Source organism: Oncorhynchus masou, chromosome 14 (genome assembly GCF_036934945.1).
Source record: "Oncorhynchus masou masou isolate Uvic2021 chromosome 14, UVic_Omas_1.1, whole genome shotgun sequence".
Classification (NCBI taxonomy): Eukaryota; Metazoa; Chordata; class Actinopteri; order Salmoniformes; family Salmonidae; genus Oncorhynchus; species Oncorhynchus masou.
The window spans coordinates 18,447,566-18,470,646 of record NC_088225.1 but is presented as its reverse complement, the minus strand read 5'-3'; the positions used below and the strand labels follow the sequence as shown (position 1 = coordinate 18,470,646).

Here is a 23,081-nt window from a genome sequence, read left to right as displayed (position 1 = left end):
TGTCAAGAATGTTGAATACAATTATTGGAACGTACTCTGATGATTGTCCTGGGTGTTGGTCGTTCAGCTAGTCAGAATATGACAAAATATCCACAGGAAAGTATTAAACAGACTTCAAAACATGGCTCTGTGTGTGGCAATCAAGATGTGTTTGCTCATGACTGAACACACGAGATGGAAGTACATGCACACATAATACAAGGTGTTTACATGGTTTTGTGCCAAGTGCTAGAAATGTCTACTTCAGTACCGGTGCGCTAAAAGTCGGCTAGACAACACTTTCCGATGGATATTTTCTCTCAAATTTCAAACAGCTGAAGGACCAACTGCACAGACAACCAATAGAGTAAGTTCAAATGTAATTTTATTAAACATTCTGGCTTGTAAGGAACATTACCACAATTCTGCACTGCTTTGCTTCAGACTGTATACCAAAAATTGGTATAAAAGTCTGATTTATTCAACTATGGAAACACCAGCCCAAGAAGCTTGTAGTTTGTCAAAACAGAAGCCAGTGACATGGTCAGCTGCTACAGAGTCACAGTAAATATAATACCACAGTGAATAATAAGTGTGTCCTTGTACATCGTCTGGCATCATCCACTATCAACAGATATGATAACAATCCATAACATAAGTCTATTGACCATCAACCCACACCTTGAGTGTCACAAACACTGGACGTCATGTGTGTTACAGAAAGGGAAAATATAATTATGCTAAGCATAGTGTTAATCACTCTAAACTAAATGTGAACTTCAGTAATCTAAATGTCCCATTACCAACATGCATAGACCTACAAATCAATCCTAAATCTTACATTTGGTTTTTACAAAGTTCTGTCAAACATACCAACCCTCTGCCTTCCAGAAACAGAACAATGACCTGATGTGAAGGTTAATTGGACACCACCCTTGCAGACGCACTGCCCACCAATTGATTGATTGGGGACACAGTAAATGGACCACTAGATGGTGCCATAGAGCACCTTGGACACAATCCTGGGCCCAGTTTATCAAAAATTATCCATCTGGATTTCACCTTTCGTACAGGATTAAATGCATAGAAATATATTGAATAGAAAGGTATCCACATTCAAGACAATGATTTGTCCATTCTACTTCTGTGCATTTAATCATATCCTGCAGGTTTGCAGCACAATATACTGAAATCAATTACTTTTTTCTTGGCCCAATAGCTTACTAACATACTTGTCTCAACTAATCAAGGGCTGCTTAAATGGAATCCGTTTGTTAGTAGAAAACCAACATGAGTATTACAGATGTAAACTGTTGAAACCAGTGGAGTATTTCAGGGTAAACATACTTTAATAACATTTACACCCCTTGCAGAGAAAAAACTACTCACTGAAAAGGGATTGACATAACAAAAATAAGGCAGTTTATTGCAACTAATAGCATAGGTCATTGAACAAAAATAACCAAATATGCATGTGTAAAAATTACAGCACACTTGATTTATAAAATCAGATTCATCAACAAAATATAAAAAGCAACGTGACAACAAAACTGTTGATAGACAGACGTAACCAATTGCTGCACACATGAACAAATACGGAAACAGTAATGTCTGATTACTCAAGCAGGTCAATAATTTGGAGATTCAGGCCATCCAAAACCCAGTACAATGGAGGAACAATGCCAATATCATTCAGCCACATGCATCAAATACACATCTAGCCACTATGTTAGCAACACTCAACCTGCAGCCACTCAAACACCTAAGAATAGCTGATGTTTTTGTTAGAATTCAGTTCATCCTTCTCATCCAAGTGTTCTGACTTAATCGCAAGTGCGTCATTCCAGTTTGTCTGTCATTATGACAGGCAGGCAAGAGGATCGTATAGGCTGAGGCAGGGCTGGGACAGACTGACACACAGACAGTACAATGACCAGATGTGTCAGGTGCAGAGAAGAGTTGGATAAGGAGATCTAGAGGAGAGGAGAATTTAAATAGATAAATAAATATGCTTTTGGATAGTTTTGTAGCTTTGAATTACGCTAGTTAGATGTGTCTAAAAGGCATTAAATACAGGCCAATATTTTGACATAGGAATTCACACACACAACAGTGAAAGAACAGGATGGACAGTGTGAGGATATGAGAGAGGGTGTGGGTGAGGAGGAGCACAGACAACAGTGAAAGAACAGGATGGACAGTGTGAGGATATGAGAGAGGGTGTGGGTGAGGAGGAGCACAGACAACAGTGAAAGAGCAGGATGGACAGTGTGAGGATATGAGAGAGGGTGTGGGTGAGGAGGAGCACAGACAACAGTGAAAGAGCAGGATGGACAGTGTGAGGATATGAGAGAGGGTGTGGGTGAGGAGGAGCACAGACAACAGTGAAAGAACAGGATGGACAGTGTGAGGATATGAGAGAGGGTGTGGGTGAGGAGGAGCACAGACAACAGTGAAAGAGCAGGATGGACAGTGTGAGGATATGAGAGAGGGTGTGGGTGAGGAGGAGCACAGACAACAGTGAAAGAGCAGGATGGACAGTGTGAGGATATGAGAGAGGGTGTGGGTGAGGAGGAGCACAGACAAACTAGGATCCTTTTAGTTTCATTAGAACTTTAATTCAATCCACACAAAAATCCAGAAATATTGAAGAGCTTTTCCCCCTCTAATCTTTGCAGACATGAAGCAGTGGGTTGAGTGGAGCTGGTTGGAGAAGGGTTTGGTTGAAAAAGGGTTTTGTTGGTAACTGTGTTAATAGTGACAGTAGGTAGGTAGATGTTCATGATCTATTGAGTGTCTCCAGGTTGAGGCAGGCGGTTGGGGTTGGTTGGTTGTTGGCTTTGCGCTGGGTAGACAGAGCTCTGTTGGCATGGCGCCCCCTAGCTGGGGGAGAGTGCAGGGCTGGGTTCCATGCTGATGTTGACCAGACACTCACTGGACTTGAGGCTGGACATGGACTTGCAGCTGGGGAGAGAGGCCAGAGAGCCACAGAGACCCAGCATAGAAGGGGTGTAGTCTTTTCCTACAGAGGAGAGAATAGACAAAACACATTAAAACTCTGATCCTAAAGCACACGTTGGCTATCAGCATAACTTAAACACCCACAGAAAATACACCATAGACACTGTTCAAACATGCCTTTGTATGTGTGCGCTTGTGAGGACATGTGGATGCATTCTTCTAAGTGGGTTTCTGTTTCTGTGTGGTTTGTGTTGATGCATGTATGACAGTGGGTGACTCGGTTCACATATTTCTGCAGCATCAGTATGCATTGCTGTGCGTCTACAAATGTGTTTGTATAATGTACATTTATCTGTTGAGCACCAACCTATATCTCCGTTCTGTTGCCCATCGGTCTTCTGGGAATCAGAGTTCAGACTGACGTCAGCTGAAAGCTGCTCCAAACTGTGGAAGCTTCTCCTGAAGGGATGAGTGACATCATGAAATACTGTTACAATAATATCTGTGTAGAAATCGCTTCAAAATTTCCTGTTTGCTAAAATTATAATAGTTTGCCTAATTTTAGTTTATGTGACAAAACAAGTATAGTATAGTGTAGAGAATCATTGTACCATCTAAACCATATATTTTTCATAACCAAAACCCGCTGTTTGAAGATGCTATACAAAACCGAAAGTAAAAGATGCAAAAATTAAACTTAAGAACTTAAGCATAGAAATACCACACATAGAACATACACTTCTTATACTTCCTTTCAATGAGAATGACATGTCTATATCACCCATTTCTATGTCAATTTGTTTGGGTCGCACAAAAAGTTAAATATTGCAGCTTTAAATGTACAGTATCACAAAATCACACACATGCACATATACACACTCATTCAGTAGATATACCTGCGGAAGAGCTTGACGTCCCCCTGGTTGTTGTAGCCTCGTATGGAGGGCCACTGGTTGACCAGAGGGATGGACAGATCCTTAGTCAGGTGGGAGGAATCACAGGGGATGAGGGCAGTGCTGGAAGGAACACGCTTGTGATTAACTCTTAACATCATCTGATAAGTGATGTACTGCATTTGTGTGTGTCTGTTTATGATGTTTTATGTGTCCCCGTCAATGTATACTAGTGTGTGTGCATTTGTATACTGCTCTCACAGTTGTGCCTGCAGCTCCAGTACGATGGACTCCAGCTCCTTCTTCTCCTGCAGGCTCTGGACTCTGAGCTCCTCCAGCCTGGCACTCAGCTTCTTGTTCTCCGTCTCCACGTTCTTCAGCTGAGACTCCCGCAGACGCACCAGCTCCTCCAGGTAGCCCTGCATCACAGACACAGACCCAGACGCAGACACACAGTTAGAAGATGGGACTGGAGTGCACACAGATAGACTGTTCTGCATACCCCAAAAGTACATAATTATTACACTATATACAGTGCCTTTGGAAAGTATTCAGACCCCTTGACTTTTTCCACATTTTGTTACATTACAGCCTTATTCTAAAATGGTTCAAATCAAATAAATTCCTCATCAATCTACACACAATAAACCATAATGACACATTTTAGAAAATTTAGGCAATAAATATTCAGACCTTTTACTATGAAACTCGAAATTGAGCTCAGATGCATTCTGTTACCATTGATCATCCTTGAGATGTTTCTACAACTTGATTGGTTTCCACCCGTCTTAAATTCAATTGATTGGACATGATTTGGAAAGGCTCACACCTGTCTACGTAAGGCCCCACAGAGGGACATCAGAGACTGTAACGTTCTGTGCTTCACGGAAACATGGCTCACTGGAGAGACTCTATCCGAAGCGGTGCAGCCAACGGGTTTCTCCACACATCGCGCCGACAGAAACAAACACCTTTCTGGTAAGAGGGGTGGGGGTGTATGCCTTATGGCTAACGAGGCATGGTGCGATGAAAGAAACATACAGAAACTCAAATCCTTCTGTTCACCTGATTTAGAATTCCTCACAATCAAATGTAGACCGCATTATCTACCAAGAGAATTCTCTTCGAATATAATCACAGCCATATATATCCCCCCCCAAGCAGACACAGATGGCTCTGAACGAACTTTATTTAACTCTTTGCAAACTGGAAACCATTTATCCGGAGGCTGCATTCATTGTTGCTGGGGATTTTAACAAGGCTAATCTGAAAACAAGACTCTCTAAATTTTATCAGCATATCGATTGCGCAACCAGGGGCGGAAAAACCTTGGATCACTGTTACTCTAACTTCTAACGCTGGTCCGACCAAGCTGACTCCACACTCCAAGACTGCTTCCATCACGTGGACTGGGACATGTTTCGTATTGCGTCAGATAACAACATTGACGAATACGCTGATTCGGTGTGCGAGTTCATTAGAACGTGCGTTGAAGATGTCGTTCCCATAGCAACGATTAAAACATTCCCTAACCAGAAACCGTGGATTGATGGCAGCATTCGCGTGAAACTGAAAGCGCGAACCACTGCTTTCAATCAGGGCAAGGTGTCTGGTAACATGACTGAATACAAACAGTGCAGCTATTCCCTCCGTAAGGCTATCAAACAAGCTAAGCGTCAGTACAGAGACAAAGTAGAATCTCAATTCAACGGCTCAGACACAAGAGGCATGTGGCAGGGTCTACAGTCAATCACGGACTACAGGAAGAAATCTAGCCCAGTCACGGACCAGGATGTCTTGCTCCCAGGCAGACTAAATAACTTTTTTGCCCGCTTTGAGGACAATACAGTGCCACTGACACGGCCTGCAACGGAAACATGCGGTCTCTCCTTCACTGCAGCCGAGGTGAGTAAAACATTTAAACGTGTTAACCCTCGCAAGGCTGCAGGCCCAGACGGCATCCCCAGCTGCGCCCTCAGAGCATGCGCAGACCAGCTGGCTGGTGTGTTTACGGACATATTCAATCAATCCCTATACCAGTCTGCTGTTCCCACATGCTTCAAGAGGGCCACCATTGTTCCTGTTCCCAAGAAAGCTAAGGTAACTGAGCTAAACGACTACCGCCCCGTAGCACTCACTTCCGTCATCATGAAGTGCTTTGAGAGACTAGTCAAGGACCATATCACCTCCACCCTACCTGGCACCCTAGACCCACTCCAATTTGCTTTGCGTCCAAATAGGTCCACAGACGATGCAATCTCAACCACACTGCACACTGCCCTAACCCATCTGGACAAGAGGAATACCTATGTGAGAATGCTGTTCATCGACTACAGCTCGACATTCAACACCATAGTACCCTCCAAGCTCGTCATCAAGCTCGAGACCCTGGGTCTCGACCCCGCCCTGTGCAACTGGGTACTGGACTTCCTGACGGGCCGCCCCCAGGTGGTGAGGGTAGGTAACAACATTTCCTCCCCGCTGATCCTCAACACTGGGGCCCCACAAGGGTGCGTTCTGAGCCCTCTCCTGTACTCCCTGTTCACCCACGACTGCGTGGCCACGCACGCCTCCAACTCAATCATCAAGTTTGCGGACGACACAACAGTGGTAGGCTTGATTACCAACAACGACGAGACGGCCTACAGGGAGGAGGTGAGGGCCCTCGGAGTGTGGTGTCAGGAAAATAACCTCACACTCAACGTCAACAAAACTAAGGAGATGATTGTGGACTTCAGGAAACAGCAGAGGGAACACCCCCTATCCACATCGATGGAACAGTAGTGGAGAGGGTAGCAAGTTTTAAGTTCCTCGGCATACACATCACAGACAAACTGAATTGGTCCACTCACACAGACAGCATTGTGAAGAAGGCGCAGCAGCGCCTCTTCAACCTCAGGAGGCTGAAGAAATTCGGTCACCAAAAGTACTCACAAACTTCTACAGATGCACAATCGAGAGCATCCTGGCGGGCTGTATCACCGCCTGGTACGGCAACTGCTCCGCCCTCAACCGTAAGGCTCTCCAGAGGGTAGTGAGGTCTGCACAACGCATCACCGGGGGCAAACTACCTGCCCTCCAGGACACCTACACCACCCGATGTTACAGGAAGGCCATAAAGATCATCAAGGACATCAACCACCCGAGCCACTGCCTGTTCACCCCGCTATCATCCAGAAGGCGAGGTCAGTACAGGTGCATCAAAGCTGGGACCGAGACTGAAAAACAGCTTCTATCTCAAGGCCATCAGACTGTTAAACAGCCACCACTAACATTGAGTGGCTGCTGCCAACACACTGACACTGACTCAACTCCAGCCACTTTAATAATGGGAATTGATGGGAAATGATGTAAATATATCACTAGCCACTTTAAACAATGCTACCTTATATAATGTTACTTACCCTACATTATTCATCTCATATGCATACGTATATACTGTACTCTATATCATCGAGTGCATCCTTATGTAATACATGTATCACTAGCCACTTTAACTATGCCACTTTGTTTACATACTCATCTCATATGTATATACTGTACTCGATACCATCTACTGTATCTTGCCTATGCTGCTCTGTACCATCACTCATTCATATATCCTTATGTACATATTCTTTATCCCCTTACACTGTGTATAAGACAGTAGTTTAGGAATTGTTCGTTAGATTACTTGTTGGTTATTACTGCATTGTCGGAACTAGAAGCACAAGCATTTCGCTACACTCGCATTAACATCTGCTAACCATGTGTATGTGACAAATAAAATTTGATTTGATTTGATTTGATGGTGCAGAGCAAAAACCAAGCCATGAGGTCGAAGGAATTGTCCGTAGAGCTCCGAGACAGGATTGTGTCGAGGCACAGATCTGGGAAAGTGTACCAAAACATGTCTGCAGCATTAAAGGCCCCCCAAAACACAGTGGCTTCCATCATTCTTAAATTTAAGAAGTTTAGAACCACCAAGACTCTTCCAGAAGGACAACCATCTCTGCAGCATTTTACCAATCAGGCCTTTATGGCTGAGTGGCCAGATGGAAGCCACTCCTCAGTAAAAGGCACATGAATGTCCACTTGGAATTTGCCAAAAAGTCACCTAAAGACTCTCAGACCATGAGAAACAAGATTATCTGGTCTGATGAAACCAAGATTGAACTATTTAGGTCTGAATGCCAAGCATAACATCTGGAGGAAACCTGGCACAAACCCTACGGTGAAGCATGGTGTTGGAAGCATCCTGCTGTGGGGATGTTTTTCAAAGGCAAAAACAGGGAGACTGCTCAGGATTGAGGGAAAGATGAACAGAGCAAAGTACAGAGATATCCTTGATGAAAACCTGCTACAGAGCACTCAGGACCTCAGACTGGGGTGAAGGTTCACCTTCCAACAGGACAACAACCCTAAGCACACAGCCAAGACAACGCAGGAGTGGCTTTGGGGACAAGTCTTGAAATGTCCTTGAGTGGCCCAGCCAGAGCCTGGACTTGAACCCGATGGAACATCTCTGGAGACCTGAAAAGCTGGAAGAGATTCATGTCTTTAGGGATGTAAGGTTATCAGGAGGTAAAAAAAAGGTCACCTTCTGTGCATACACAATCTTAAACCTCTGCTCCATCTTGCGACACTTGTTCCTCCAGCTCTCCTCGTCGGTGACCAGGGGGATGTAAGGGTGTTCTGGGACACTTTCATCACTGGCACTGCTGTCCACACTGCACCGGTCATCCTCATCACTCAGGTAGTCATAGCTGTAAGCAGGGGACATATAGCAGGGGAGTTACACACCGCTTATAGTCATATCTATGGGTATGACTAAGCTACTGACTAGTATGACATATATTCACGAAGTGGGCATGTTGTTGTCTCACCTCTGAGTGAACTTCAGGTAAGGTGTGAAGTCAATCACAGCAGGGGACTTACCATCCAGCGCCTCCCCCTTCAAGCAAAAACTGGACAGAGAAAGAATTGTGAACTTTAAGATAACAATGTAACAAATAATAATGCTATGATTCTGCAGGCCTGAGTAATGCTGCCTCACCTGAAGTCTATGGCACTGAGGCCAATGAGCATGCCTGTCAGAACAGTGGCCTCCTCTCTCAGTACGATGGCTCCGTCATCATAGAACCTCCTGCAGTGCAAAGCCTTATGATTAGTTATGTTTTGCATGTTGTTTCTAACGTAGCTTGGCAGTTAATAGGCTAGATGGGATACTATTTTGTGGTATATCTGACCTGGTTGTCCGTGTGTCCCTCAGGGCTGTGGCCACATACTCAGACAGACGCTTCTCCATCAGCGCCACACGGATCCATGCCCGACCCTGCAGGAAACAATGGAAGGAGAGAAAGAGAAAAAGAGAACGAAAGAGGCAGTCAGTGGGAACGAGGGCGTGAGTGCCAGCTAAGGGATTTTTTGATCGAGTGACACACACACACACACACGATCCCAGTCCTTGCCTTGGCTCGTGAGGTGCTGATGTTCTCAATGTTTTCGATGCTGGCAATGCAGTTGTTCTGCACCTTGCTGCATGCCAGCCGGATGTAGTCCCAGAAACTTCGCTGGCCATCTGAGATGAACCAGCTTCCTGGACCTGGTCCACAGATAAAACACTGACAATGACTCCCATCTCCTACAACAGCCCACACAGTGTCCCTGTCGCTCAACGCAACACAGCAGATTGGCTTTGCATCCAGCACTTTAACTCAGTCAAAACAGATGGGCATGCCATGAGCTCATGTAAAAATCATTACATTTGCCTATTATACAGTGGGGCAAAAAAGTATTTAGTTAGCCACCAATTGTGCAAGTTCTCCCACTTAAAAAGATGAGGCCTGTAATTTTCATCATAGGTACACTTCAACTATGACAGACAAAATGAGAGAGAAAAAACCCCAGAAAATCATATTGTAGGATTTTTAAATTAATGTATTTGCAAATTATGGTGGAAAATAAGTATTTGGTCAATAACAAAAGTTTATCTCAATACTTTGTTATATACCCTTTGTTGGCAATGACAGAGGTCAAACATTTTCTGTAAGTCTTCACAAGGTTTTCACACACTGTTGCTGGTATTTTGGCCCATTCCTCCATGCAGATCTCCTCTAGAGCAGTGATGTTTTGGGGCTGTTGCTGGGCAACACGGACTTTCAACTCCCTCCAAAGATTTTCTATGGGGTTGAGATCTGGAGACTGGCTAGGCCACTCCAGGACCTTGAAATGCTTCTTACAAAGACACTCCTTTGTTGCCCGGGCGGTGTGTTTGGGATCATTGTCATGCTGAAAGACCCAGCCACGTTTCATCTTCAATGCCCTTGCTGATGGAAGGAGGTTTTCACTCAAAATCTCACGATACATAGCCCCATTCATTCTTTCCTTTACACGGATCAGTCGTCCTGGTCCCTTTGCAGAAAAACAGCCCCAAAGCATGATGTTTCCACCCCCATGCTTCACAGTAGGTATGGTGCAACTCCGCATTCTTTCTCTTTCAAACACGACAAGTTGAGTTACCAAAAAGTTATATTTTGGTTTCATCTGACCATATGACATTCTCCCAATCTTCTTCTGGATCATCCAAATGCTCTCTAGCAAACTTCAGACGGGCCTGGACATGTACTGGCTTAAGCAGGGGGACACGTCTGGCACTGCAGGATTTGAGTCCCTGGCGGCGTAGTGTGTTACTGATGGTAGGCTTTGTTACTTTGGTCCCAGCTCTCATTCCCTAGGTCCCCCGTGTGGTTCTGGGATTTTTGCTCACCGTTCTTGTGATCATTTTGACCCCACGGGGTGAGATCTTGCGTGGAGCCCCAGATCGAGGGAGATTATCAGTGGTCTTGTATGTCTTCCATTCCTAATAATTTCTCCCACAGTTGATTTCTTCAAACCAAGCTGCTTACCTATTGCAGATTCAGTCTTCCCAGTCTGTTGCAGGTCTACAATGTTGTTTCTGGTGTCCTTTGACAGCTCTTTGGTCTTGGCCATAGTGGAGTTTGGTGTGTGACTGTTTGAGGTTGTGGACAGGTGTTTTTTATACTGATAACAAGTTCAAACAGGTGCCATTAATACAGGTAACGAGTGGAGGACAGAGGAGCCTCTTAAAGAAGAAGTTACAGGTCTGTGAGAGCCAGAAATCTTGCTTGTTTGTAGGTGACCAAATACTTATTTTCCACCATAATTTGCAAATTAATTAATTACAAATCCTACAATGTGATTTTCTGGATTTTTTTTCTTCTCATTTTGTCTGTCATAGTTGAAGTGTACATATGATGAAAATGACAGTCCTCTCTCATATTTTTAAGTGGGAGAACTTGCACAATTGCTGGCTGACTAAATTTTTTTGCCCCACTGTATGTGTGACATTATACATATTATGTAAATATGTAAATAGTAACATTTGAAACTAGGGTAACCATTGAGGCTTCCGTATCCGGAATTAGAAGACCGAGAGACTGATGAACACTTCCATGTCCTGTACCTGCCATGTTACCTTTGAAGCGGTGGCTGAGGATGTGTTCCAAGATTGCAGCGAAGTTGACAAACTCCTCAGATGAGTCATCGATGGGCTCGGCTGTGTACTTTTCCAGGAGTGTCTTCACCGAGAATCTAAAAGAGAGGAGAAGAGAGAGACAGAGGAATGAGAAACCAACAAGATAACTACGTATGTATTTGCGAAACTATTATATATGCAATAAAATGCAAGTAGCAAAGAGGTACAGTATGTTGAAAGTAAAGAAATCATGTAAAAAACAACAGTAGAAGCAGACAGGCAGAGACAAATGTACTACTGTACTTGACTTGTGCTAAACAATAGCTGAGATTAGTTCTTTGGGAGCAATGCCATCGAATGCATCTGAGGTCACCCCCAATTGTCTTGTGTGCAACACAATGTCCCCCTTCAGATGCTCCGCAAAGTGTCCGTGACAACAACACAATTAACCCCCTTGTCCCAACCAATGGCAGATGACACGGTTGTCGGCGTGGCAGCCTTTGTTCAGTATGGGCTTCCAGGTCCTGTCCGTCCCTCGGTCTGATCCCTGTAAGGAACCAGCCGGCATCAGAGGATGACCAAATACGACCCCCCCACCCTCTCTATACACGGTGGTCTGATCTATTTGGGACAGCTGTAGCCACTGATTTAGTTTGGTTGATGACCTCAAGATTTCACTGCACATCCCACTGAGAGCTAAGCGCAAGAGGCTATGCTGTGCCTGCTGAGTGTAAGCTAAGAGAGAGTCCAGGCACAGACTAGGGCTGACTGCCTCTTGTTCCATGGGAAACACTAGCATCACCGAGGGGAAGACTGCCCTGGCAGTGGGCAAAACTTCCATAGCCAGGGGCAAGACCACGGTCGCGATGGGCAACACCTCCGTCTCCAGAGGAGTGACCACCACCTCCATGGGGGACTCCACCATCAGTAGGGAGAAGACCACAGTAGCTCTTGGCGGAGCTAGTTTCACCAGGGGAACCACCACCACCTCCTTCCGGAAGGCTCTGATGCCAAAGCGCAGGACCACCTAGAATAAATGGACAGGAGCTCAGACGCCAGGTCCAAGACTCTCAAAGCAACCAGGACGTCAAAAAAAGACTTGACTGAAGAGGAGGAGTGGAAAGTCACCTTCCTGTCCAGCAAGACGAGCTTCACTAAGGGCAGGATCTTGATTCTGAAGACTAAGTACGCCATCTCCTGGGGCAAGTCCTCTGTCTCGTGGAGCAGAACCACCGCTACCCTGGGAAAGATCACCGTGACCATGGGAAAGACCTCCGTGACACGAGACCAGACCACCAGCTCTCTGACCACTCTCACCTTCACCCATGGAGAGAAGTCTGTGTCTGTGGTCAAAGCCAGCCTCACTAGAGGCAGACAAACTACACGGAACATCTACTGGGATTTCCACCTGTGATTATTCTATACGGTTTCACTCAAAACAGAGGGACTTTAATCTGCTCAGTTTCAGCAGGTCAGTAGTAGCTTAAATCATGTCCATTTGTAATCAATTATTCCATGTGTCTGATCAATGTGCAGCATTCTGCAGCTCGAGTGTCAATGAAGCATTCATGTTTTCTAAGAAAAACATTTTAGCATGTCTTTCAAAATGAATCCCACATGATGAGTGTTGTTCGGATGTGTTACGGATCTAACAGGCTTGAAATCAGATATTCAGATGTGTGACGGAGGAGATGAGGTTGGTGGTGTGTTGGCAGGGAGGGAGGCAGGAGGACACAGCTGTGTGTGGTGTATGTGGAGACACTGGACAGAGCATGTGTCATCATCAGTGTGCTGTTCAACAGAGAACCTCAACGGTAATTCTCTGAAGCAAAAATACAGCTTAAATGTCCATTTGTTATAAAACAACAATTGCATGCTGATTAAATTGGTCTGTTTCAAGGTTGAACACATTACAATAACTATGCTATGTTCAGTTTATAAAGGACGGTCTTAAACTAGGAAATGTGTCTGTCATAACTGATTGATTGATGTAACCTGATGCTTATAAAATAACTGCTTCAACACTGCTTGGCTTGATTTTGTTTGTTTACAAATTTGACATATTATATAACATACAAGTAGTAGGAAACAAATGATATGTACTGTCCTGAAGTGGAATAATGAATTATATTCATACTAAAGGACAAGGACCATAGACAAATGGAATAGAAGATTATCTGATCATCTCTAGATGTAATAGACCATTTTATGGACACAGACACTTGGAAAACTCCTAAGAGCCACACCCATATTGGAGACTGAAGCCACATTGCACATTTGAGAAGAGCGGTCATCGGTCATTGACGGAAAACATGAACTTACGTCAACATCCTTGCCTATATAATAATGTCTCACATGATATGTTTCATGATGCACATGTTCTATACAGCTTCACACAGAACTAAGGAGTTACAATCAGGGGATATAGGCAACAATGCCGCAGGATCAAGTGATGTCACCACATATTGTCCTCTGGGCAACAATGTCTCCTTTAGCCGCGTCGTGGTGGTGATGGGACAATCGTTCCACTGTACCAAGCCCTCAGATAGGCTACAGCCACCTACGGCTGCCTCTGTCCAATCACAGGGACACATGGGTGGTATGTGGCCTTCCAGAGCCCACGTCTATAAGCTCAACAAAGGCATTATGTGACACGGGGGTAGCACTATCCACGCTTAGCATTCTGGTCTACTCTGGACTCTCGTTACTGTTACTATCACAACCAAGCTTTACTGAGCGGGGTGTGCTGCATGAGCGTGCAATGTGTCGCGCCGAGTGAACCCCAAAATCCACCACCTCAGCAGGGTCAGGAATTCAACCTTATTCTCAATGGGCAACACCAGCATCACCGAGGGGAAGACGGCCCTCTCCCTGGGAAACACAACTATCAAGAGGGGCAAGACCAAGCTCACTGTGGGCAACTCATCTATCACCAGGGGCAAGAAGACCACTTCTCTGGGCGCCTCCACCATCGCCAGCGCCAAGACCAAGCTCACTATGGGCAATGCCTCCTTCAGCAGGGGCACCACCACCACCTCGTTTCGAAAAGCCTTTTTCGCCAAACGCAAGACCCTGTAGATGAAAGGGGACTTCATTGGGTGGAGGGACTGGTGGCTAACTCAACAAAACGTAAAGACAACATACACAACATCACAGGGGACATAAGGACATCACCGCAACATCTACACAGGCTAAACTGACTTCTAAAACACTGGATTATTTTGCTTTGGACCATTTTACTGTTTTGATCAAACAGGATTTTATCAAGGAAACAGGTCAGTGGTTTTAGAATTATTAGATGTGTTCTACTCTACCCATGATACCAGGTGAGTTATGTGTTGTGCAGAGTCAATGTCTGTTGTACATGTTATTGTTGGACACCCTATTCAGTTGCCTAGAACAAAACTTTGAGAACATTTGGCCTGCTACATTGTTGCAATATTCTATGACAATTAGGCACTTTAGGTATTTCTGCAGTCCTGATATGTCAAGGAAATCCGTAGTTAGCAAGATAGTCATCTCTGATTATCAGTAAAATCAGTTTATGTGATTACAACATCAGAATCTAATACTGTGGTTGAATGATTAGAAATTGATAATGTCTCTCGATATGAAGGGGAGTTAGAGCAGTAATAACTGGTATGACTTAAATGCTAATGGATTGAGTGCCACAGCAAGATACACTTGGTACGATTTGTCTCTGAAAAACAACTGCCCGGCCTTAAAACAAACATCTTTTGTGCCCCCTCTCACTCCTCTTGGATCTCAGCCAAACCCACTCTCAGTTCTCTTCAAACGTCCTCTTGTTCTATTTGCTACCTTTCCTACTGTACTTATGTTCAGTTGTGCTTCATTTACAATACAATTTAGGATCAGGGTTCTCTAATTTGTCCAAAATAATCTCTCTCCCTCATCGCCCCCCTCCCCTCTCCTCCCTCTCCCCGGTCTTGGCCTAACCAGCAGGATCAGCTGACATTGGAGGATTCCTCCCTGGCCACGGCCATGTGAAGTGAACACTGTCTGTCTGATGGTGTGTTTCAGATTCTCTACTGGGTGTGCGTGCACCTGGAGGATCCCTCCCATAGGGGAGATGAACTCAGCCAAGGGAGGAGATGCAAGCCCTGTGTCTATGCGCCATGCAATATCATGGGAGGAGATAGAATTAGTTGACTTTTTTACTCTGACGGAGAGATTACAAACGTTATGACCAAAATAATGTGTCACATCAGGCAATATCGACAGCTGGAAGGGTGTGCCTCACATCTCAGTGAATTGATTGTGAAGGGAATGAGGAACCAGGCAGGGTGTCTCATGGCCAGTGTATGTGCATTTGGAGGAGTAGAAGAATAGAGGTGCTGGGCTGGGAAGAACTGAAGGCATAATTCATAATAATGAACATGATGAGGGGATGTGATATGAAGGGTATAGTATGTCACAGACAGTAGATATGGTAATAGGAGAAGAGGTAGGTGGGGAAAGGTTCAAGTGATATATACTGGAATGTTCAGTGTTTGGTCCTGCTGGTAACGTTCACATTGCAATGCCAATGAACCTTGCTTATGTTTAGTAAGGCAGAGGTCATTTGTGCAATAATATGCTAGAAATATGTGAAAACAAGAGGATAATCAGGCTGAAAAGAACACCAATATTACAATGAAACTGTGTTATTCTAGGATGGCAGGCTCCAAGTGCTGCTTTAATGTGCACAATGAACAATGGGACAGCAACTTCTGAGTGGATGAGAACGCTTTTTATGAGGAAAAATGTAGAGCAGTGGAACCCTGAGGCTGAGAGAGAGAGAGAGGTAGAGAGAGAGGCTGAGAGAGAGAGAGAGGCTGAGAGAGAGAGGTGAAGAGTGGGACCATTTGTGGTGCTTTACCATTGTTTAACACAAGAAAGGACACACTCAGAGTGAAGAACCATACTGTGCAGTCCCTCACAGAACCCACATTCAAGTTTCAAAGTACTTTACAATCATTGTGCAGCTGGTCCCACTTTATATGTCCTCCTCAGGATATTGCAAGAGACAGGAATGGCCCATTCTCCCCAGACACACCCAAAACAATTGAAGGCTTCAACACTCAAAAGATGACTTGCTCTTCCTTCTCATCTCATCCACTTTTATTTACAGGGAGCACGGGTGCAACAGGGTAGGACTTCCAAATCTTTAACTATCTTATTTATGTTGTTTTCTTAGGTTCAACGTGTTGGCACCAACAGTGTTCATCCAGTCATGGACCTCGTCATGAGAGCTCTTAGGCCAGAATATGCAACAAAGTAATATATCAACTGGCCTGTAACAAGATTCCCTAGTGATAGCTGTTTCTCCTGGTTTGGCCTCTTTTCAATAAGGTAAAATAGCAGCTATTGGTACAGTCCGTTTCTCTCAGATGAACCAAGTACAGATGACACTCTGGTCCCGCCATGTTTTAAAAACATATGTAGCCCATAGCAACAGCTATACTGTTATGTAAGACTTTTCTTTTATTCTTGACATTTTATTATTATTCTGGCCATGGTAAATATTTATAAATGAAATCCAGCTTAAGGCATGAGCGGTATCTCCTTCTAAAGTTATTTTTTTCTCAGGACTTGAAAAGTTCATGGTGCCAAGTTCCAACTGAGATTTCTTCAGTCATTTTCAAACACACATCAAAATAGTACATGAATACATGAGACTTTTCCACTTGGAGACTACCAGCTGGACCATACTGTATATCTATGACCTCTGCTGACTTAACTATTGACCTAAGACCTTTGACCCAGGGAAACAACAGTAGTTTCCTGTGATGTTGAGAGTATTTCCAGATTTGCGTCACTGTACTGTCTATTGCTGTGCATGGAAATCTCTGTCATCAAAATAAGTTCAGTTGATGAAACATGATGTAATGGGGAGGTCACTTTGACACATCAGATCACTCCATTTTAGAAGTCACTATATCTTGGCTTTGGTGTCGAAAACAGGGCCAACCCATGAGATGTGCCATCACAGAGTAAGCCTACTAGTATTACTGAACCCTACTATATCAATATAGCACTAAAACAACAATGTTAATGACTTGGAGGAAGAGCTTTGAATGGGAGTGTGATGCCACTTTGACAAAATCCATTATGATCCCTGATGACAAATTGGCATGGGGATGAAGTACTAGGTCCAGCATTTCACCAAGGGTCAACAGATTCAAATTCAGTAATCAAGAACAACTCTGAATGTTCTATTATCATACACAAATAGGCCTCAAAACAAGGATTTACTTCCAAAAAAAATGAAAAATAGGAAATCCAAACATGTTAATCTATGTGTGCCGATGTCTGGTAAATGTGTATGTTGTGATAGTGGAGGAAATGTTTTATATTCAAATTGAAAATATATACACGTGCACTAGTGTTAGAAGAAGGATCATGCTTGGGCTGGTGTGCTAACTGAACACTAATTTGGGCTTCATTGGGAGGGATGGCTAATAATCTGAAGATAACTGTGTCCATATCAGTCAAACCTTTTTCATGACTCCCTCCATTACTCTTGGCATTAGTCTGGAGCACAGATCCACCCTCTATTCTTTGCCCCAAGGCTGCCCTGCTCTGCCCTGCTGGTAGCCCTGCCTACACAATGAGACACACACACACACACACACACACACAACATCAGCCTGACTCTATGCACAGCCAGAGGTTCTGAGGTCACAAACATTCACAACCTTTGTCAACTTGAACACCACCTGGGACAAGGGCTGTCATTGGCTGACACATGGAAGTATTATACACGTCTGTCTGGCAGGAAAAGAGGCCTCTATGACTTACAGCCCATCTTAGACTGCACAATACAAAAGGTAGACTTGACATCGACACAGATGCTTTCAGATATTCTAAGCCTGGGGAATACATGTACTACCTTTGCAATAAACTTAATTCATAGCTCTCATTGAAAAGTAATTCATGTCTTTCCCAGTGGAGACAACTGTATGATTAGCATTACTGATGAAAAACTGTTGTGGCCATTTTTTGTTTTGTTTTGTGTCCTGTGCCTGTCTCTTTAAATGTCTTGGATTAAATGTCCTTGGCACGGTCAGTGTCTGAAAAATGACCGAACTGCAACAAATGTCTCTTTGTTCTTGCTAATCCTTCTTGGAGTCTGAAGTCTGTGTCTTTGAAAACATTCTTTATTTATGGTCATGATCCATGTCTGTTCTATGTGTTCTATTACACTATGTTCCACTAAATGCAGACAGAACCCTTGACAGAGAGGTGCTGTAATAAAAAAAAGTGCTTGATCGTGTTCCTGGAGTTTTCATTTGTCTCTATTCTTCTATCAAAGCAGCAAACAAACACTAAACTCAACATGTCATATCATGAGGATGTGGCCAATGTCAATGTCATCGGATTGGAAAGATGGCAAGATATCCATGATTAGTAACAATGAACCATATAAGCCTACCAACACTCCACATTGAATGCGTAACTCATTTTCTGCTAATTTTTTGTCTAGAAATAATTTAGTGAGAGCACCAGGAGCTTGAGTGATGTCACTCCCGTTGGTCCCCGTAGAACAATGCCTCCCTCAGGAGATAAAATGTTGTGTCCCTGACAGCAAGACAATGGGTCTTCCTGGCCGCACAGAGTGACAGCACACACACAAGCCTCGTCTGATAGGTTCACGTCTAATCATGAGGGTGCCCACAGATAATATATTCACATTGCTAACATACAAGCTGCAGGCCACAGACCCACACGTTTCTGAGGCAACAATCCAGTTGCTGTTCCTACTGGAGCTCCTTATATGAAGACAGGGATATAAACCATGATGACTCAGACGGACATGAGGACACACAGTGAAGAGGAAGCTTACGGTATAGATGCAAAAGGACACAGAGATAAGACACATTGGGTATTTTGCAAAAACACATATGCACTCTTAAAATAATTGTGAATATATATATATAAAATTGAATATAGTATTATATTAATTTACATAACAAATGTTTATGATGATGAAGTATTCACATTAATTATGCCTTTACAAATATGAATATTCTAGGATGGAGCACTGATGATACATTAGCCTACATTGGGTAAAACATAACTTGGTGAAGGAGAAGTTATCAAATAGCATTCCCATGACAACCAGACACTGGTATGACTGCTATGCAATTATATTATCAGCAGTATCAGCTGTGTGTATCAGTTATCTGGTATAGATGAGCTGCCAAAACTGTTGTTGGCCTATACTTTTTTATGGTTAGGTACTGAGAGCTCTCTCAGGCCACCGGACACGTGAAATACCTCCGGGTGTTATTAGTACATAATGAGTACAGCACAGTAGCATTCAATGACCATAATAAACATCCGATTTCACTGTGATGTCATTATCTTGGAACAGCATTTCTATAAGCGGTAAATAATGTCCTCGTTCCTTGAAGGTTGTCGTCATTGCACATCACCGACCTGGGGAATTCTGGTGGACCAATGCCCTCTCAAACATAGGCCTCTCACACCCCATTTAATCCTCTTTCCTTTCAAATAGGCCGACATAGACGGCATAGACAGCTGTAGGATGTCCACCAAGGTGAAACCGCATATGTGGCTGTTTATTTGTTAGGCGATCAGATTCTCTTCTCGCCGTTATTTACCAAGATTTTTAAAAACATAAAACGTTTATCCATTTACATTTCCCCAAGTAGCCTAATGTATAGGCTACCACAGTGCCCATAGCTGTGGAATATGTTGCCTTTTGTTTTTCTTTTCGTTTTCTTATGAGAATATATAATTTGGAACAACGCTTAATACATTGTAGCCTAAGCCATTACACATTTATTTCCATGCATGCATTAACTAATATGTGTGGTTAACATGACCTGCCAATCACACGAAACATCTGCTCCCTTGTGTTACCTGCATACGGTGATGAGATTTTTTCGCTCCACGCCGACGCTCCGAGAAGATGCCTTTTTCGATGTCAAACCCATAGCCATTGCTTTTCGGACACAGCCGGATTCCATTCAGCGGCGGTACGGAGCCTTCCGGTAACCCAGCACCACCAAGACCCCTCCCTCCGCAGGCCTAAGCCATATATTACGGTGTTCTCAGTTCTCCGCGAGAAGCTGATGCTTAATTAGTGGGCTCAACGTTGACGCACAACGATGGAGTTGTGCAGGGTGAATAGACAGAGAGTGTAATTAAAATACCCTCTGCATCCAAGATACCCAATGCACATATGTTGATTTAGCCTACATAAAATATCCCATCATTTAATAATCCTACATTTTATCATAATGTGCTTTGGTTTTATAATACTATAGAAAATGATGAATGACTATATAGGATATTATTTAGTTGCGCCACAACATATCTACAGATAATATGTAATAAAACAATTAGAAATTGGCATGAAATAAATGCAAATGTCGTCTACTTAATTATATATGTTGTGCTGTAGATAATTGGCCACAAGGTGATTGGTTGATTGTGACTACTCCACGCTAGAGGTCGCGCTAAAATCCTACGTCACCATTTTTTTGTAAACAGAATGAAAGATGGCGGAGTCAGGGGAACCCAAGGCAACCTGTACTTTTCTATTTAAAAAATCTACCAAAAGATGCAACACTCGGAAGAGAAAAGCCAGTGACACAGGTGAGCTACAGTGTTTGAGTCCAGCTCAGTGTTGTTTCAAAAGCTAACCAAAAGACTGCATTGTGCATGAAAACAATGGCTATTGGTAATAGTCTTCGATCGAGCTTAGTGGCGAACTGACCTAGTTGGCTAGCATTTGAAGTGTATTTAGTAAGGCGTTAAGATTGGGCTAAGTAAAAACAAAACTACTGCCAACTATAAAACACCCAAGCCATGGAAATGATTGCAAGTGGCCGAGTACTGTAAACACGGAAATGTCCCACTCACATGCTGATGCTTGCCTCATTGCCTCCATTGTCAGATGGCAACAGTGACGAAGACAAGAATGCCGTCGTCAGAAAAGAAAAAGACGGGTTCAGCAAACCCTATGATTCAAAGGGTAACGTCGCATGACTGACTACAAACGAATCAGTCTTTATACTAAACATTTTTTATAGTGTGACATCATTCTTCTCTTCTCCCCAGACAAAAAAAAAGTAGAGAGAGGTGTCATCTGCTGAAAGTGACGAGGAGAAAGAAAAAAAGAAAGTCACTGTCGCTTACAAGTCAACACAGTCAGTGGTGAGTTATTTTGAAAAAGACCTCTCTACCCATTAATCTATTAACAATGTTTTGAATTTATATCCTCCCTGCCCCTTTATTGCTGAGCCCCGTATAAAGCTATCAATCTCGTCCTCCTCCCTTTGCTGTGTATAGAAACCGGAGGGGCCAGATGACATGGGAGCAACTGCAATCTATGAGCTGGACACAGCAAAGGACAATGATGCTCAGGCCATCTTTGAGAGGAGTCAGAAGATCCAGGAGGCAAGACCTCTGTCTTTTGTTGGAGGAACTTTGTTTCCTTCTTGTATCTACATCTTAGTATTGTATCATTTGCATTCTTCCCCCAGTTTTGTTGTAAATTGGGACAGCGTTGGTCCGCAAATGCTTAATAAAGGTTTCAATCCTCTCCCTCACCAGGAGCTGACCGGTATAGAGGATGATAAGATCTACAGAGGAATGAACAACTACAAAAAGCACATCAAGCCCAAAGACTCCACCATGGGAAATGCATCATCTGGCATGGTCAGGTGTGGATGCATGTTATGTGACAGAGTAAAGTTGAAATGTCTTGGGTTAAGTTTTAATTGTTTTTGCATCATCACTATTTTCTCTCTTGTCAGGAAGGGCCCAATCCGGTCCCCAGAGCACCTGAGGGCCACAGTGATGTGGGACTACCAGCCAGACATCTGTAAGGACTACAAAGAGAGTGGCTTCTGTGGCTTTGGAGGTGAGTGGGACTTTGTTGGAAGGTTGCCTCCAATGTCCTCCTTTCCCAACTTGAATTAATCATCTGTGGAAGTCTCTGAAAGTCTCCTTTGTGTGTTTCTTTTCCCCGCTTAGACAGCTGCAAGTTCCTCCATGACCGCTCAGACGACAAACATGGCTGGCAGATTGAGAGGGAGCTGGATGAGGGGCGCTATGGGGCCAACGGTGAGTTCACAACAGGGGAGAAACACAGGGCTGTGTAGATTTAAGAGGAATCAGATTAGAGTTGTGATACAGCTGGTCAGTAATGTGTGGTCTGTATGTAGATGAGAACTACGAGGTGAGCAGTGACGAGGAGGACATGCCCTTGAAATGCTTCATCTGCCGAGAGTCCTTTAAGAACCCCGTCATCACCAAGTAAGACAATGCTCCTTAACTCCTTCACCATTAATTGTGTGTAGAGAAACTTCCAGCTAATCAAACCACTCATGTCGTCTCCCGCAGGTTTCAGCACTACTTCTGAGACCTGTGCTCTTCAGCACTACCGCAAGTCCCAGCGCTGCTATGTGTGTAACGTCCAGACCAACGGCGTCTTCAACCCAGCTAAAGGTGAGGATAATGCATCTCAATTACCATGGTCAGCATAGTGGTATGGAATGTACATTAGGTCTTTGGATGGTCCCCCAAAGCATCCACTTTGAGCTAAGAAAACAAAACTAAAGCTACAGTAGTTTGACCATGGAGCTTGTTGCCTGACTCTAGCTGAATTCCTGCTCTATCGTCCGCTACATACTTCACTCTGAGACCGCAATCATTGAAGTCGTTTGTGGTGACCTTAAAATGAGTGGTGCTGTACAAAACAAGGTCATCAGCAATTGGATCATCTCTAACCAATG

General features: G+C 43.8%; 3 protein-coding genes across 12 annotated transcripts in view; 2 read left to right on the top strand and 1 right to left on the bottom strand.

Moving 5' to 3' along the window:
• The window catches only part of rundc3aa (RUN domain containing 3Aa), a 49,983-nt gene extending 29,551 nt beyond the window's left edge, over nt 1-20,432 (bottom strand). Inside the window, exons 1-11 of one of the 6 annotated variants that reach the window (XM_064986779.1) lie at nt 20,200-20,431; nt 11,299-11,426; nt 9,284-9,417; nt 9,062-9,147; nt 8,869-8,958; nt 8,699-8,779; nt 8,413-8,578; nt 4,095-4,252; nt 3,837-3,956; nt 3,308-3,399; nt 1,379-3,001 (exon numbers count right to left, since the gene is read on the bottom strand). In XM_064986779.1, the coding sequence (XP_064842851.1) occupies nt 2,859-3,001; nt 3,308-3,399; nt 3,837-3,956; nt 4,095-4,252; nt 8,413-8,578; nt 8,699-8,779; nt 8,869-8,958; nt 9,062-9,147; nt 9,284-9,417; nt 11,299-11,426; nt 20,200-20,306 (1,305 nt within the window). In that variant the 5' untranslated portion in view covers nt 20,307-20,431 and the 3' untranslated portion in view covers nt 1,379-2,858. Of the gene's footprint in view, nt 1-1,378; nt 3,002-3,307; nt 3,400-3,836; nt 3,957-4,094; nt 4,253-8,412; nt 8,579-8,698; nt 8,780-8,868; nt 8,959-9,061; nt 9,148-9,283; nt 9,418-11,298; nt 11,427-11,613; nt 11,900-20,199 lie in introns of those variants that run through there. The other 5 variants (XM_064986781.1, XM_064986783.1, XM_064986784.1 and 2 more) reach the window with 5 other exon arrangements.
• On the top strand, nt 12,342-18,586 carry zwi (zwilling). 5 transcript variants are annotated; one of them, XM_064986788.1, is made up of 3 exons: nt 12,342-14,585; nt 15,271-16,096; nt 16,145-18,586. In XM_064986788.1, the coding sequence occupies exon 1, from the start codon at nt 14,140-14,142 to the stop codon at nt 14,386-14,388; it is 249 nt and encodes an 82-aa protein (XP_064842860.1). In that variant the 5' UTR covers nt 12,342-14,139; the 3' UTR covers nt 14,389-14,585; nt 15,271-16,096; nt 16,145-18,586. The 5 variants fall into 5 exon arrangements, with proteins under 5 accessions (XP_064842860.1, XP_064842857.1, XP_064842861.1 ...); XM_064986785.1 differs by lacking the exon at nt 15,271-16,096 and having other exon boundaries at nt 12,342-12,781; nt 16,508-18,586; XM_064986789.1 differs by lacking the exon at nt 15,271-16,096 and having other exon boundaries at nt 16,508-18,586.
• A 401-nt stretch (nt 20,433-20,833) lies between the features above and the next one.
• LOC135554457 (E3 ubiquitin-protein ligase RNF113A-like) lies at nt 20,834-22,794 on the top strand. The gene is made up of 9 exons (XM_064986777.1): nt 20,834-20,937; nt 21,239-21,316; nt 21,403-21,498; nt 21,634-21,741; nt 21,898-22,007; nt 22,101-22,207; nt 22,321-22,410; nt 22,512-22,602; nt 22,690-22,794. The coding sequence occupies exons 4-9, from the start codon at nt 21,655-21,657 to the stop codon at nt 22,706-22,708; spliced, it is 504 nt and encodes a 167-aa protein (XP_064842849.1). The 5' UTR covers nt 20,834-20,937; nt 21,239-21,316; nt 21,403-21,498; nt 21,634-21,654; the 3' UTR covers nt 22,709-22,794.
• Nucleotides 22,795-23,081: the final 287 nt, after the last annotated feature.